This window comes from Heptranchias perlo, chromosome 27 (genome assembly GCF_035084215.1).
Source record: "Heptranchias perlo isolate sHepPer1 chromosome 27, sHepPer1.hap1, whole genome shotgun sequence".
In the NCBI taxonomy this organism is placed as follows: domain Eukaryota; kingdom Metazoa; phylum Chordata; class Chondrichthyes; order Hexanchiformes; family Hexanchidae; genus Heptranchias; species Heptranchias perlo.
This window is the reverse complement of record NC_090351.1, coordinates 20,306,740-20,323,387: the sequence shown is the minus strand read 5'-3', so window position 1 is coordinate 20,323,387 and position 16,648 is coordinate 20,306,740. Positions and strand designations below refer to the sequence as shown.

The 16,648-nt window shown below is 41.0% G+C and overlaps 1 protein-coding gene and 1 long non-coding RNA gene across 3 annotated transcripts in view; one reads left to right on the top strand and one right to left on the bottom strand.

Moving 5' to 3' along the window:
- Positions 1 to 16,648, top strand: part of itpr3 (inositol 1,4,5-trisphosphate receptor, type 3) — a 263,682-nt gene that overhangs the window by 78,574 nt on the left and 168,460 nt on the right. For both annotated transcript variants that reach the window (XM_068007424.1, XM_068007423.1), the window contains exons 3-4: positions 5,449 to 5,570; positions 16,436 to 16,522. In XM_068007424.1, the coding sequence (XP_067863525.1) occupies positions 5,449 to 5,570; positions 16,436 to 16,522 (209 nt within the window). The remainder of the gene's footprint in view (positions 1 to 5,448; positions 5,571 to 16,435; positions 16,523 to 16,648) is intronic.
- On the bottom strand, positions 274 to 11,162 carry LOC137344449 (uncharacterized). Its single transcript, XR_010968359.1, has 3 exons — positions 11,088 to 11,162; positions 7,037 to 7,168; positions 274 to 355 (listed from the first exon to the last, which is right to left on the bottom strand). It is a non-coding gene; the product is annotated as an uncharacterized lncRNA (long non-coding RNA).

The window sequence follows — 16,648 nt, the reverse complement described above, 5'->3', positions numbered from 1 at the left end:
GATAAGTGCTTAGCATATAAGTCGTATATGTCCCAGCAACTCTAATGGTTTTAAGATATAGTGGAACCTCCATTATCCATCATAATGGAGGATTGCAGAAATTTGATTTCTACAATAGTACCCAGGCTTGGGAATGAAGCCAAGGATGATACAAATAACAAACGAAACATTGTGTAGTTTTATTCACCAAGAAAAGGAGATGATATACAAATACCAAATGAAGCTCTGCAATGAGGCAAAATCTCACACAAGGCTTTGTCCTCTGAAAATTCTGTCAAACAGTGGGGATGGCAGATGACAGGAGCCTGGATAATGGAGTTCCACTTGTGTAGTGATCCTGTCAAATCTTCTTTTTCTAATCAAGAGAATTTAAAAATGTTGTTGGGAATTATAAGAAAAGTTTTCGTGAACATTATTTTTCACAATTTTATTTTTCAAATTGATGATCCTTCTTGAGAATAGTGTAATCAGTGCTTACAGAAAAAACACACATTTGTGATGTTCATCATGTTGTACTCTTTCAGGCAGCAAATCTCTGAGCACAGAAACTTACAAAATATTTCTATAGATATAATAGGGAATAATATGTGATACTGTCACTTTGGTTTTGCACCAGCTGCAGTATAACTGCACCACTTGACAACTTTTTCAGTATAATTTTTAATCTTTTTAATGTTGGAAGAAATGGCTGTTCTATTGGCTCATTGTTAACATTAAAATGTAACTACCATTGGAATGCCAGTAAGCAGAGCTCTGTACATACATGTTTTCACAAAGGTGTAAAGCTGTATTTACCACCTTTTATCAGAGTGCAACAGAAGCAATCATTATTACTTGGGTCTGCTGGGCCTGCTTTGGTGTAAAATGATATCTGTCTCAAATGGTACCAATAGCATAATGGTGCTTAAGAAAGACGATGTACTTTGTTATCATCATTAATCTTGTTAATGGAGGCTATGAGGCTAGAGATCCTTTTCAGCTATGGAATAAAGTTAATTGCATTGTTCTAGATTCTGTCCTTTCCTGTTATCAGGAATGTGACTATTTAAAACTGGAAACATTTCAAACCTAAGTATGCTTGAAACAATACAAAATGTAGTTGTAGTGTCTGATGTAACTTTGTGGAGTTGCAAACTTCTGTGGTTTGCAAACTTTTCAATGTGGGACCACTCTCCAAATATTGAAACACTGCTGGGGACACCCTCTCCTAAATTCCGAATGATGGTATCAGCTACCCAAAGGAAATCAGTGCTACCATTGCAGAAAGCATGCAGCAAGAAAAATAATGTGGTAGTGAACCAACAAATACAGAAAAATGTAGAAATCTGATAACCTCCTAGACGCCTTATGGTTCAAGGACTCCAATTGAAAACCTATGCAGTAGACCCGTCATCATAATTGGCCAGTTGAAAGCTGCTTTTACAGCTACATTCAAAACCGTGAATACGTTTAAACTATTAAGGGAATTTCCTTTCATCTCCATCTACTTCTATGAAAACCTGGTACTTGCAGCATATCATATATCCTGTTGTAGGCGTGTAGCTTTCCTGTATGTAAAATGTGGAAAAAATATTTAGATAGAACGATAGGGCATCCTATTTATAAAGAAAGGTCACAAAACAGGCCAGAAAAATGGGTTAGATAGCTAAAAATAAGTGAGCCTTTTTCACAGACCAGGGAAAAACATCAGTCCTTTCCATTTATCCCTACTAGTTAGCAATCACGAACTGTGAATAGCAGCAATCTGATTCTTTCCTGTTACTGTGCAGTTATTGTTTGGAGACCGAAGTTACATTGAATCAGCTTTGTGAAAATTTAAATAATCATTTCCGTTTCTGACCTTAGACGGAAGAACATTAAACCATTTGAAAATTTTAAATCACTGGGGTGCAACAAATTCACCAAATTATATCAGATACATTCCTACAAGCCAGATCTTTGTGATGATGTTATGATTTTCTAACTGATAACTGTAATGCGACAATCAAATACAACAATTGAGGTTCACAAGCACAAATGCAAAGTTAACATATACACTGTGGAAAGCAAGTTAACAAACTTATTGCAGACTGACTCATCTCCCTGGAGACAGAAAAATTATGGTTTTTAAATGGTAGATTTTTTTAAAATGCGCTTGTGCACACACACAATACAATCCCATTGTGGAACAGAAATCTGATCTCGCAAGTGCAAAATTCTTCACTTGTGCATACTTGAATGTGAAATGGATTTGCTTCATGTTTGTACGTATAAAATCATGCTGATTGGGCCCCCTTTCAGACCTATGCACCTACTTTTTAATTCTAAATGCTTAATAAAATTTGGACCTCAGCCAAAGGTGGTCAACTTACACAAATTACATTTATATGAGTAAAGAAAAGCTCGTCCATAGAATCATACAGCACAGAAAGGCCATTCGGCCCATCGTAGCAGTGCTGGTTCTTTGAAAGAGCTATCCAATTAGTCCTACTCCCCTGCTCTTTCCCCATTGTCTTGCAAATTTTTCCTTTTCAAGTATATATCTAATTCCCTTTTGAAAGTTGCTATTGAATTCCACCACTCTTTCAGGCAGTGCATTCCCGATCATAACAACATGCTGCTTAAAAAAATTCTTCTCATCTCCCCGCTGGTTCTTTTGCCAATGACCTTAAATCTGTATCCTCTGGTTACCAGTGGAAAAAGTTTCTCCTTATTTACTCTATCAAAACCCTTCATCATTTGGAAACCAGAGCTTAGTATTTCTCTTATACCCCTTCATTTCCTATTGCTCGTTAATTCCTGTTTTGCCATATTTTATGTCTCCCTAATTAAAAACGCTTGACAAATCTTATAGTGTGTTCAACTCTTAAATAGGTCCTTTTTTGTTTATATCTGAATTATTAGGCACTCTTGTATTAGGAATTCATTTTTATCGGTTTTTACAGCATTCCTATCTGTTGTTCTCCCCACTTATATTTAGGAAGGATATCAACACTCCAAGAAACACAGCTGTGACAGTCATAAAGACAAGTCATGGGCCAAAGTTATTGGGAGTCTAGGATTGAGTGACAATCACCAAAAACCTGTTTTGTTTCTAGTAAGGACTTTTTTGTGTCTAACCAAATCCAAATCTGTGTATTGTGCTGTAACTGAAAACATTGCAGGCATTAAATGATAAATTAGAACAAAGACCCAGAATCATTTTACTCTTAGTAAGGAGTCTGGGTTTCATGTACATTAAGGAGTTGTGTAATAACTATTTCCATTTGACTGTACACCACTATTTGAACCATAATTACCAACATTCAAGATAGAATGACTTGTCAGTTGGCTTAGTTGGTAGCACTCTTGCCTCTGAGTCCGAGTTGTGGATTTAAGGTTCACTAAAGGACGTATGTAGGCTGATAGTTCAGTGCAGTGCTGAGGGAGTTGTATTGCTGAAGGTGCTGTTGTTTGGATTAAATCAGGGCCATGTCTGCCTGTTTTGGTGGTTTAGGTGGACATTAAAAAGCCCATGGCATTATTTGAGGAAGGTTCCTCAATCAACACCGCAAAAATATTTATCTCATAGCAGTTTGTTGCTGCCACATTTATCCTCATAACAATTGCAATTGCGCAATGTAATTCATTCTATCTGAGACATGATGAGGGGCTATATGATGATCCAAATATCACAAATCAGCAACTTCTCTTGTAGAATGACTTTTTTTTACAAATATGTAATATATGGCAATATTTATTGAGCTGCTTACTTGAATGAAGTTTGCACTGAATTATACTTATCGTTGTTGTCAGACACTGTTCAGTGGTGGCACTCTCATCTCTGACTCCCACTCCAGAGACTTGAGCACAAAATCTAGGCTGACACTCCAGGGCAGTACTGAGGGAGTGAGGCATTGTCTTTCAGATGAGATGTTCAACCGAGGCCCCTTCTGCCCAGTTCGTCTCGGTGTCCTGGACAATATTTATCCCTTAAGCAACATCACTTAAACAGATAATCTGGTCATTCTCACATTGCTGTTTGTGGGAGTTTGCTGTGTGTAAATTGGCTGCCGTGTTTCCTACATTACAACCGTGACTACACTTCAAAAGTACTTCGTTGGCTGTAAAGCACTTTGGGATATCCTGAGGTCGTGAAAGACGCTATAAAAATGCAAGTTCTCTTTCTATTTACACTAGAACAATTGCTATATATCATATATTCTATATGTTCCTGTTAAGTAAGTGCTTGTCATAGTTAGATGAAGGCCCAATGGAAAACAATAATACATTGAAGAGGAGTCAATTGCAAACAAATTAAATATTATCAATAACTCCTTGTGAAAATAGATCCTTAGGCCAGTCTTGGGAAAATCTGTAAACAATATCTTTCATAGTTCAAACTCTAAAGACTCTGTCTACATTTTTTTGGCACAATTATTTTACTGCACAAAGGAGTGTATTTTTGAGGGTCTACAGTTCTGGAAATGGTATCTGATTAGCAATGTAAATGCGGGGAGCAAGCACATGGACTTCGCTTTCCCATGACCTCAACCGACAAAAGCAGAAGGTACCTTAGTAGAGACCTGACAACAGACCACTTAATTTCCTGTCTGTGTCAGGGAATGGTGAGTAGTGAAACTGCTAGAAATTGATTAAAAAAAACACCCTTAGTGGTTCCAGACTGTAGAAATAGCAATGTAATTCCCACCTCCGCCCCCCCCCCCCCACCAAGACTTTGGACAATGGGCATGCAATGTAGGTAGTTAGTGGTACTTCATCTCATTGGCAGCAGAAGGGGCACCAGCAGTGCCAACTAAGCCTCGCTGAACCAGCTTGCTTAATCATCAAACATTAAGTGCTTAATTGGCGTCGACTCTTATTTCCTGTTTGAAATCTTGTTTCAGTCAAAGAGTATGCACAATAACAATCTGTTTAAAAAGTTTCAGAAGAAAAACCCAATAGTGGATGCAGAAATTGTTGGAGGAAAGTGCACAATGTTATTTTGTTTTAGTGACCTCCAGTGAGAACTGTGGAAATCCAAATCCACAGTAGGAAGTGGTATTGATCACCGGCTTGTTCATTGCTGCCAGTAAAGATACAATGTGGGTGAATCTGCCTCACTTGTTTTAAGATCTAGCCTGTGTGTCCAATTGACCACTGGGTCCTGGGCCTGCATCAGCTTGTTACATGTGGTGCCAGAAGTGGGATTTTAGTATTCTGAGAGAGACCAAGCTCCACCATCATGGAGGCATTCCAGAGAGCATTCATGCAGCCCACATTGGCACAACAGGCGCAGATTAACAAGATTCTGGGACTCCAACAAGAAATGAATTGAATCATGATGGTGAAAGTGGAAGTCTATGGTAGTCTATGTTTCCACAGATTAAACATGGCAAGCGCTGCGAAATAGCCTGTAAGAGTTTGAGTGACCAATAGTTGTCTTTGATAATATGTTAGTATTAAATATCTAAAATCTTTGTGTTGCAGATTGTCTTTTCAAAGTATGTCCTATGAACCGTTACTCAGCACAAAAACAATACTGGAAAGCAAAACAAGCAAAGCAGGACAAAGATAAAATTGCAGACGTTGCACTGTTACAGAAGCTGCAGGTAAGGTTTCTGTTCCTTATATTTTTTACATGAATCTTTGATTTTTGGGTACCCTTTTTTAGAATAGATTTGATTTTTTTTTTGCCTCACTGGTGGATCATTTAAAAAGATTACAAAAATTTGTGGTTCAATGTTTGCAGATAACTTATTTAGTGAATGCAGACTTGGCCTACAATTCCAACCATCGTAGAGCATTGTCATCACCAGCATGCAAAGGGTGTAGGCTGCCAGATAATTTAATTAGCGGGCATGATTCAATGACATGGGGCAATGTTTGTATTGTCATCCGAAGGCCTCGAAGGTGAAGATTTGAGGCGCACTGACCCTGTTCACTTCAAAAGCGGTTGAGAAGTGCCCAAGTATGACGTGGCCAGTTGAATCCTGGTTGACAGTCTGTAAGGTTGCAGATGATATGGTGATCTATAGGAACATCTACTGTCCAGTCAGTGTATACGTGACAAACCACTAAATATACATCTGTCTCTTAAAGGTAAATAGAAAAGTACAGGTGGCCCTACTCAGACCTGACTGTCATGTCTTCTAAACTGTCGTCTTTTTCAAGCTTAATCAATCAAGGGCAAGAGCATTCAATTTTGAACTATCAACAACTTTTGAAGCATTGTGATTTAGATAATGCATTAAATCTGAAAATCCTGTAAAGGGACTTCTGTTCCACATCTTGTAGGCCATCTTTTTATTAAGTAGAAATTTGATTGATTTCTATGATAAACTATTCTTTTTTGCTTGTTTCTGTGCTGGTACGTTACACCGGGAAACTATTTCTCAATATTGACTTCAAAAACTTGACCTTTCTAGCTCCCATGATGGTCCAATGGATAAATGCACTGCTTGGACTATACAGATCAAGAAGATTGGATCTTTGGTCCATGGTGAATTAGCTGATCTTAGTGAGGGTGATGGTGGGGGAAATATAATTTGCCTCAGTGCTGCTGGGCTCTGAATGGGATATATCCACTGTACTTCCTGTTTCTGATCACTACCTAGTGATCCAAGCTGAAAAGTGTGTATGTGTGGACATCAAGTGATGACAGGCTCAGCAGTGATGCCTCCTCCATGGTGGAATTGGCTGCTACCACTCAATCTAGGCTCACACATGAAGAATGGCCAGTTGGGTGAAGTACAAGTGATACTGACATTGGTAACTAAGCATGAGTTAGGAGTTTCAGAAATGAAGGGGACAAAAAACTCAAGAGGAAAATAATGACAGCACTTTTTGGGGTGGGATTTCAGAAGAATACCTCTCTGTCCCAATTTACTTTGCTTACTGCCACATCGCCATCTGAAAATGGACAGTTTTAAAGCAGAGAATCCAGGCCCATTTATTATGAATAACACAATCACCTCAGTTCCCAAAGCAAACATGAGCCGCCCATTTGTGCACAGGAAATTAATTACATTAGACTTTCTGTAATAGTTGCAGGAAAAAGTGATATATTTAATATTACCGTCTTTGGGAGCCGTCTCGAACCTTATCTTGGAGCAGCAGCAGGATTTTTGCCACAGGTACTGTGAAGATTTGAAGAAAGTTTTCCCGAAGTAAACAGGAGGAGCCCACTCCTGCACTGTCATGTTGCCTGCTGAAAAGGAAATCTTAATGATCACTAAAATATTTTTTACATCGCCAAATATGAAACTTTTTTTTCAATACCTGGGTGAATCTGGAAAAAAAATCAGTTTTAAAAAAAAGTTGGTAAATCTCAAGACAATGAGCAAGTGACTTAAAATAGATACAGTCAAGGTAAATTGCAACCCACAATAATTTACACAGTTCACAGACACCATTTTTAAGGGGCTCAGTGTCTGGCTGTCACTTATCACCTAGGTATTCTGTTTAAATTAAAAGTAAAATCAGAGAACATATATTTGTTGTAGGTCAAGCCATTTACTTGCCACTATAAAGGTGCAATAATAAAAGTTGTTCATAGAAGCATACAGCACAGAGGAGGCCATTCAGCCCATCATGCTTGCGCCAGCTCTTTGAAAGGGCTATCCAATTCGCCCCACTTCCCTGCTCTTTCTCCATTGTCCTGCAAATTTTTCCTTTTCAAGAATATATCCAATTCCCTTTTGAAAGTTACTATTGAATCTGTTTCTACCACCATTTTAGGCAGTGCATTCCAGAACATAACAACTTGCTGTGTAAAAAAATTTCTCCATCTCCTCCTTAGCTTTTTTGCCAATTATCTTAAATTTGTGTCCTCTGGTTACAGACCCTCCTGCCAGTGGATACAATTTCTCTCTATCTCTGCATCAAAACCCTTCATAATTTTGAACATCTCTACTAAATCTCCCCTTAATCTTCTCTGCTCTAAGGAGAACACTCCCAGGTTTTCTAGTCTTTCCACATAATTGGAAGTCCCTCATCCCTGGTACTATTCCAGTAAATCTTCTCTGCACCCTCTCCAAGGTCTTGACATCCTTCCTAAAGTGTGGTGCCCAGAATTGATCACAATACTCTAGCTGAGGCCTTATCAGTGATTTATAAAGGTTTAGCACTCTATGCTGTATACTCTATGCCTTTATTTATAAAGCCAAGGATCCTGCATGCTTTTTTAACAGCCTCTTCAACTTGTCCTGCCACCTTCAAAGATTTGTGTACGTGAACTCTCTGTTCCTGTACTCCCTTGAGAATTGTACCATTGGGCCCGATGTTAGCAGGGCTGCGGGTTCTCGGCGGGGGGGCTATCGGGCGCGTGGGTAACGTGCCCGGTGAAATTAGTGGGTTTCCTGCGCGATCGTAGCAGACAAACCACTAATTGGAGCCACTTACCTGTTCCTAAGGGTTCCCCACTGCTGATCTGCGCGTCGGGTGGGCTGCGCATGCGCAGTATGATCTGTCAGCTGGAGGCGCTCTATTTAAAGGGGCAGTCCTCCACTGACAGATGCTGCAACAAATAGCAAAAATTACAGCATGGAGCAGCCCAGGGGGAAGGCTGCTCCCAGTTTAATGATGCCTCACTCCAGGTATCAGTACATGGGGTGAGGAGGAGGGGGAGGACAGAGATCTTCCCCCCGGCGGGCAGGAGGTAGCGGCCCGCCTCTGCCAACAAGAAGGCCTGGCTCGAGGTGGCAGAGGAGGTCACCAGCGCCACCAACATATCGCCCACCTGCATACAGTGCAGGAGGCACTCCAATGACCTCGGTAGGTCGGCCAAAGTGAGTACACGTAGTCTTTCCCCTACACTCCGTCTGCCACAGCACTGCCCCCACCCCACATCTCCTTCGGCACTGCCAATACTACTCTGTCACATCACCCCTCATACCCACTCAAACCTCATCCTCATCTTACCTGCACCTACTCACCTCGCCAGTACTCACCCCGCCACTACCACGCAACCCAATCCTCATACAATCTCATGGCTCTATCTCATACTCACCCTCTCGTGCATCTCTTTCACGGCCAGCCTCACTCAACCTGCCACTACCTGTGCTGCAGCCACAGGGCATGCATCACATATGCGCAGTAGGCAGCGTAAGGCAAACGTGTCGTGAGCATGAAGGGGATGCACAAGGGTGTTTGAGGGTTTGTCATGGGTGTTACTTATATTGAATTTCAGAACAACTCACATCACACATTATATTGGCACCACTACTGCCATGTCTTCGCGAATCCTGTCTGGTTTGTGCAATAATGACCTCTCCTGAGGATCACTATGAGGACCCACCACTGATGCCACCCATTGTGTCACTGCAGAGTGGGTGTAGGTATATTTGCAGGGCTCTTCTGCGCAGGCGACTGAGAGACATCGGCGATGTCCCCGGTTGCACCCTGGAAGGATGCGGAGGAGAAGTTGTGGAGGGCAGTGGTGACTGTGACAGCGACAGGTAAGAAGATGGTGCTCGGGCCAGCCAGGAGCAGCTCGGCATGAAAGAGGCTGCAGATGTCCATGGCTACATGTCAAGTGACTCTGAGCCTCCGTGTGCACTGCTGCTCAGAGAGGTCCAGGAGGCTGAGCCTCGGTCTGTGGACCCTGTGGCGAGGGTAGTGCCCTCTGCGACGCATCTCGCTCTGCAGTAGCCCTCCCTCCTGCTGTACGGGTGGATGTGTCACAGCACTCTGTTGTGGAGCTCCACGTGTCAGAGGTGGACGGCGAGGCTGGTGATGCTGTTCGCCCTCTGAGGAGGTCATGCCTGCAGCTACGGCGGCCCCCATCTGCAAGATGTACATCTGAGGGGGTCCGCAAGGTAGGTACATGTCTCTGGACCCCGGGGTAAGTGTGTAGGTTGGTGACTTTGACTGTCGGGAGGAGGATGGTGGAGGCCAAACTTTGTCCCAAGTGACGGAGTGGCCTCCTGCAATGGGTGAGTGTCTCTCCACCCCCCCCCCCCCCCCCCCGCCCCCCCCACCACCTGTCAAATGGACCTTTGCAGCTGCCACAGGCTGACAGCTGCAACACGTCCATTCGTCCTGGGAGTGTTTCCCCCAGTGTGGGAAACAGTCCCATTTTGTTCTAAAATCCCACATAGTCCCTTAATCAGGTCAGTTAATGACCTGAAATACCTAAATAAATATTGTCAAGTGGCATCCCGCTGGCTTTAATTGCCTGCGGGATTCCCACCAGCGAGGGCTGTGCGCGCACGCCGGCGCGTCAGCGGGGAACCCGGAAGTGCGCGGGTTCGGGGCGGGCTCCGGTACCGCGCCAGGATTCTCCGATTTTCGGAGCCCCCCCGCGGGAAATGCACCCGATAGCGGGTGCTAAAATAGAGCCCATTTAGTTTATATTGCCTCTCCTCATTTTTCCTTCCAAAATGCATCACTTCACACTTCTCTGCATTCAATTTCATCTGACGTGTGTCTGCCCATTTCATCAGTCTGTCTATGTTGTCCTGAAGTTTGCTACTATTCTCCTCACTGCTTACTACATTTCAACATTTTTATCATCTGCAAACTTTGAAATTATGCTCCCTATACCCAAGTCCAGGTCATTAATATATAGCAAAAAAAGCAGTGGTTCTAATATCGACTCACTGCACACATCCCTCCAGTCTGAAAAACAACCGTTCTCCATTACCCTCTGCTTTCTGTCTCATAGAAACATAGAAACATAGAAAATAGGAGCAGGAGTAGGCCATTCGGCCCTTCGAGCCTGCTCTGCCATTCAGTATAATCATGGCTGATCCTCTATCTCAATACCATATTCCTGCTCTCTCCCCTACCCCTTGGTGCCTTTTGTGTCTAGAAATCTATCTAGCTCCATCTTAAATATATTCAGTGACTTATAATGTCTCATAACCAATTTTGTATCCATACTGCCATTGCCCCTTTAATCCCATGGGCTTCAATTTTGCTGAGAAATTTTGCTGTTGGAGAATATGTACAGTGAAACAGCTGAGCTCTAGCTTTTGGTAAGCAGTGTATCATCTGATTCGGCCATTCATTGATGACCTGAGTCTTCAATGGACTATCAATGTGGTTGGTAACTGTGTAAATGCTCCTTGCTTTAAACCTGACTTTTGCTGTAGTATAAAAAACATGTGGTGTCCTTTTCAACTTACTGGCAGAGCGTAAAATTCTGTGGGTCGGGCGCCACTTATAGAAACCGCACAATTTTCCCTCCCGTTCATTTCAGCGGTCACTTGAAAATCATTCCCATTGTCTTCACAGCAGGACCTAAAAAAGAAACTCGGATAGTATAGCAGCAGAAAATGCGGTATCCTCGCCCCCCCCAGCCTAAATTTTCCTTCCCCCGCCCAAACAATGTTAGCTGCCAGCACTCCTTCACCTCCCTCCTCCATGTAAATAACAATGGGGTGGCATAGGCCAGTTCTTCCTGCCTTCTGCTGCTGATCCTGCTAACCCCATCCACTACCAGGAGAGAGGTACCAGTAGATCCTGGGGCAGCAGTGGAAGGCCCACTGAACCCTTTTTTGGTGGGAAAGGACGATAGCTGGCACTTCTCCTCAGCCCAGCCTAACCTTCTCCTTTTTCAGTGCTACAACGATAATCCAGCTGCACTTCCACCCCATTTTCCTCGGTGGCGGTGGGCTCCCTCTTGATGCCTGAGATCCGGCTGGGAATTTGCATAGATTATGAGCTGACTACTCTGGCCTTCTCCTAGTGGGAGAAGGAAAATTCAGCTCTGCATGTCCAAAATTAATGGCATCCATTCTGCTGCTATTACATTCCCAACTCCTCCCAGTGCTTTTGTCTTATTCCATAGTCTTTACCCCATGTCCTGTTTTCCCTGCTATCACAAAACTTCTCATTCATTAAGTCCATCACTGCTCCCTTTGTCCTCTCTCATCCCTGCTCCTAACCATCCACTTCTCCTTCTCTATCCCATAATTACGAACATCATGAATCTGTATCTATCCTTTGGCTTGGTCCTTACAGCTTTCAAAAGTGTGGTCATCATCTCCCTCCTCAAAAAAACTACTTTCAAACCCCCGTTCTCTCCAACTATCTCAAGGTATCTTTGGTCTTGCCAATGTTCAATTTGAACAAATTCTGGTTCACCCATGACATTGTCAAGCAAGCAGTCTGACAAATTCAGAATGAATTCATCTATATTGCAATAGAATCTTCACACTGCAGGATTCAAAATTGAAAACAATTTTCTGTTGAGCACAATTGATTCAGCAATCTAGATTAATTTAGTTTAATAATCCTACAAACTCCATTCACCATATCCTTGTCAATGTAGCTTTAGTGATATGCGACATAGTATCAGGCTTGCCAAAATTGCTGCATTACATTGCTTCCTTCTTTTTGTGGTGGGTAAGCAGAATTATAGCTGATGCCAACTTCGCCTCAACTTTCAGTCTAAAATTGAACAGCCAATTTCATTAGCAGTTAATCACTTTATTATGTGGAGCCAAAACCTTTCCTTACCGTGTCCCATTCGCTAAGGTGATTGAAATCAAAAACTGGATTTGATGTCTCAACATTTTACGTGATTGATTATCCAGACTAACAATTACAGCTTTCCCATCTCTAACATCTTTTACAAGGTGTGGAGATGCCGGTGATGGACTGGGGTGGACAAATGTAAGGAATCTTACAACACCAGGTTATAGTCCAACCTGGTGTTGTAAGATTCCTTATCTTTTACAAGGGAGGGGGCAACTGTCGGTGAGATCAGTAAGTAGCTCAAGCTGAGAACTACAGAGGGATATAACTCCAGGATCATATTTTACCAATAGCTCCAATTTTTAATCCATTGCTTATTTCTGGAGCTCATGAAAGATTGCCTCCTTGAGTGCAATTGGCCTTCCCTGAATTATTCTCCAGGTGTGCATTCATTTTTCTAACCAGCATCATTAGTTACCTTTTCCAAGAAACTTGAATGGATGTTCTTGAAGTTGAGATGTGAGGAATTTTGATTCCATGAGCCAACTCATCAAGACATGGTATTTATGCCTGGTACTATGATAACCTCAAGTGGAACTATTTTTATTAATTAAAATTATAATGATTTTTAGAACCTGTACAACAGTCCCCCTAAATCGCACTGTCCACCTCAAATTCCCTTCCTTCATGCAACCTCGTATCTTTCTCTCCAACTATTTTTTTGGTTCCTGTTGGTCTTGCTCTTGGGTTATTTGGTGTTAGTGCTGAAGCTATCCTGCCATCCTTAGTGCCAGTGAAAAGAATAGACAACTTTCTGTAATATTGCAGATGCTGCTCTGTCCCTGTTGCTGCAAGAGTGAGACTGAAGGAAAGCAGCAGCATTAATGAAGGGAATAATGGAGCGGAGACAAAATTTTAAAGCTGCATCTATCTGCACTGTCATTATATTGTCAACACTTGCTTCAGTTACAGGAATAAATTTTGTGAAAAATTGACCACATATATCTTTAGATATTTTAAATGCATGTTTTAAATTTCAGTCCAGACTTTTCTTGGACCTATGTTAAATCTCATCAATATGATTTAAATGGGCTATTAATTACTGAACCATTATATAGCGGAATCTCAATTATCCGCCATCTGGATTATTGGCTAGAATTTTCAGATGCCTGACGGTGCTTTTAGATATTCCTGTTTAAAAAATTTCATTTGAACAGATTAGCATCAATGTACAGTGGGATTTACATTATTCGCACTTCTATTGTCTGCCATCCTCATCATCTGCCAGAATTTTCACAGGGCAAAGTCTTGTGCAGGACATCATGATGTATTCACTATTTTTTAGTGAATAAAACGATCTAATTGTTTTGTTTGTATTGTTTTTGTCTTCAGTCCTGTGCCGATTATATTTCTGTACCATACAGGTAGAAATTTGGGTAGTCTCAATCATCTGCCAATTTCCATTAATTATGTGAGGCCCACTATAATAATTTATTTACTAGGAACTGCTGACATGCAATGGTACTAAATTAAGAATATCAGAATTACTTTATGTAACTCAATATTGTCTTCATACCAAACATTTTAGCTATATTTAATAAATACTAGTCCATCTCCTGTGGCATTGCACAGAGGAGTCAAGATCAAGTGTAATCTTCAAGCGATGTATAATTAGAGGGTCGGGGAAATTAGACCAAGGTAAATTCAATTCCCATCTTAAAGTTGTACATTCTGTCCTTATTTTTATATAATACTTTGATTTTATATTATTTATAATTAAATCGCAAAACTTCTGATAATTTGGGAAGCAGAGGAGTAGATTCAAGCATATGAGTTTCTCTATAGTACAGGCTGAGGAACGAGGATATGCAAAACTGAGGCACTACAGCACCACCAGTGGCAGGAGGGTATAATTACTGTGCGACAAGTTTACATAGGCAGTTTCCATTATGAATATGAACATTAGAATTTCGAATAGGAAAAGTTGACACACGAATGTGACACAAATGTTACAATAGGAAGTAAGGTTTTGTTGACAGGGATTGCATGCAGATTTTTAAAATATATATCTATATTTGTATGCTTTTTCTAAAACATGTATGTAAGAAATTTCCCACGTGTGAGCATAAACTTGGTGATGACAGACTTTTAGTGGAAGAGAACCTAGCTGCTTAAGATGCAGCATGTTCAATTACAGCACAGATTGGACTTTCATAATCCTTCTGTTAACTGTTTAACAGTACTAGGTACTATAACCATCATCATCATGTTTGTAATCGCTACAAATACAGCTTTTAAAGGATCCAGGACCTGAAATGTATCAGCTGAGATTTGTTGTCTATAAACAGGAAATCCTTGGCAATATTTGAAGTGATGATGGCACTTTTAATATTTTACCGTACTGTAAATATGGAGGCCCCAGCATGCATTCTTGCTCTGACTGCAATGTGAGAACAGAGTGCCAAGAAGTTTTGTTCAAGGGATGACAGAAGACTTACACATGTAGGAGTTAGATGTACATGATCTACATCTCCTGCCACATTACTGTGGCTGTTAGTGCTGTGGCAGGCTTATCAGTGACAGCTTTCCTTTTTCCTGTTTCCTGCTGCAAACATCACCAGAACAATGTTGATCTGGTTTCATGTAAATGGATGGGAAATTGTTCCCAGTGAATTTGTAGTTTTGGAGTATTTCTGATTTTAGTTTCCCAAAACATTATGAACTAATTAAGGTCCTTTTAATTGGGCAGCGAGCTCAGCTTTGTTAAAGGGGATTGTTTTGGGGATATTAATCAAGTGAAGTCTACTTTCCCTTTTTGTCCTTTGTCCTCCCTAATTGTCAAAGGGGGATCATCACCTCTAGCAAATTATTGGTGCAAGAGCTCTGTGTGATTTTGTCATGAAGGTAGTATATATGAGTTATTCTGTGACGTCTTCACAATGCTATTATGTTTTTGCAACACAATTTACATTGTTGCATTGCTATTAATCAACACAGTTGTAAAGCTGCACAAATGCCTTGCAAATATCCCCCTTTAACCATTCTGTAGCTGGAGGAGATCCAGGTGTCTACTGTGATTAGCTGAGTCAAATTGAATGCCTCCTCTGTGTTTTGTTCAAATGAAGCAAATCTGAGGAAAGCTGTGCACATGGTACAGTTTAACCACTTAGAATAAAGAATCTTTTTAACAGATTGCCTTTAAAATAGATTGCTACAACATGAAATATAGATCATTTGTATAATAAAGTTGAAAATTTGGATAAATTTTGATTCAGTGTCCAAAATTGAGAATCTCTATTGTAATGCACAGAATATGTGAGCAAGGAAGCCCCTCCCACCATAAAATCTGTCCAGTGATTAGTCCCCCTCCATCAGTTGCTGTTGAGCTGTCTCTCTCTTGTGTTGGATCAGAAAAGGGGTGGCACCCATGAAAATAGCTGGGACATGAACACATAGCAATGGTTCACTTGATCTATTTAAATCTCAAAGGAAGTTACTATTGGGAATTTTTTATTTTGCTTTATAGATTTATATTGTCACCTATTATTTTTTGCATAGCCTTGTGTCTCCCTATGGAACCATTCCCCAACAGAGAGGGAATGTAATATAATCTATTCCAGGCCTCTGCCAATTTTACTCCCAGCTGACTATGGCAGATAAGCTTGAGTTGCGTCGGTTAACAAGCTGGTTAATTTTTGTCCTCTTGTTGGGAAAGTGCCTAGATGCTTAAGGCAGAGCTTAAATTGTCAACAGTAATAGAAATGTAACAGCTCTTAGCACAATGCACACGCCCTTAACATAAACTTACTCTCACCTTAATGAAAGTTTGTTTGAGCATTCTCGCGCTAAAGAACATTGTACCCGAAGTGCTTTTGAATCACAGGCCATTTAGAAAATTTGCGAGGAAGAAATTGGACAGAATATAGGTTGCTAGGGGAAACTTAAAAAATGTTTATTTCACCACAATCATTATAAATCTCTGACTTTTTCATTGATGGTAAAAAAAAATACATGTTGAACCAACTTCACTTTTGCCTCCATATTCTTTTCACAGCATGCAGCTGAGCTGGAACAGAAGCAGAATGAAACGGAAAATAAAAAAGTACACGGAGAGGTGATAAAATATGGCAGCGTAGTGCAGGTATGTACCTACTATAACGACAACTTGCATTCATATAGCACCTTTAGCATAAGAACACGTCCAAAGTCGAAAGGGAAAAAATAAAAGCTGAACCAAAGAAAGAGATTTTAGGAGGAATGACCAATA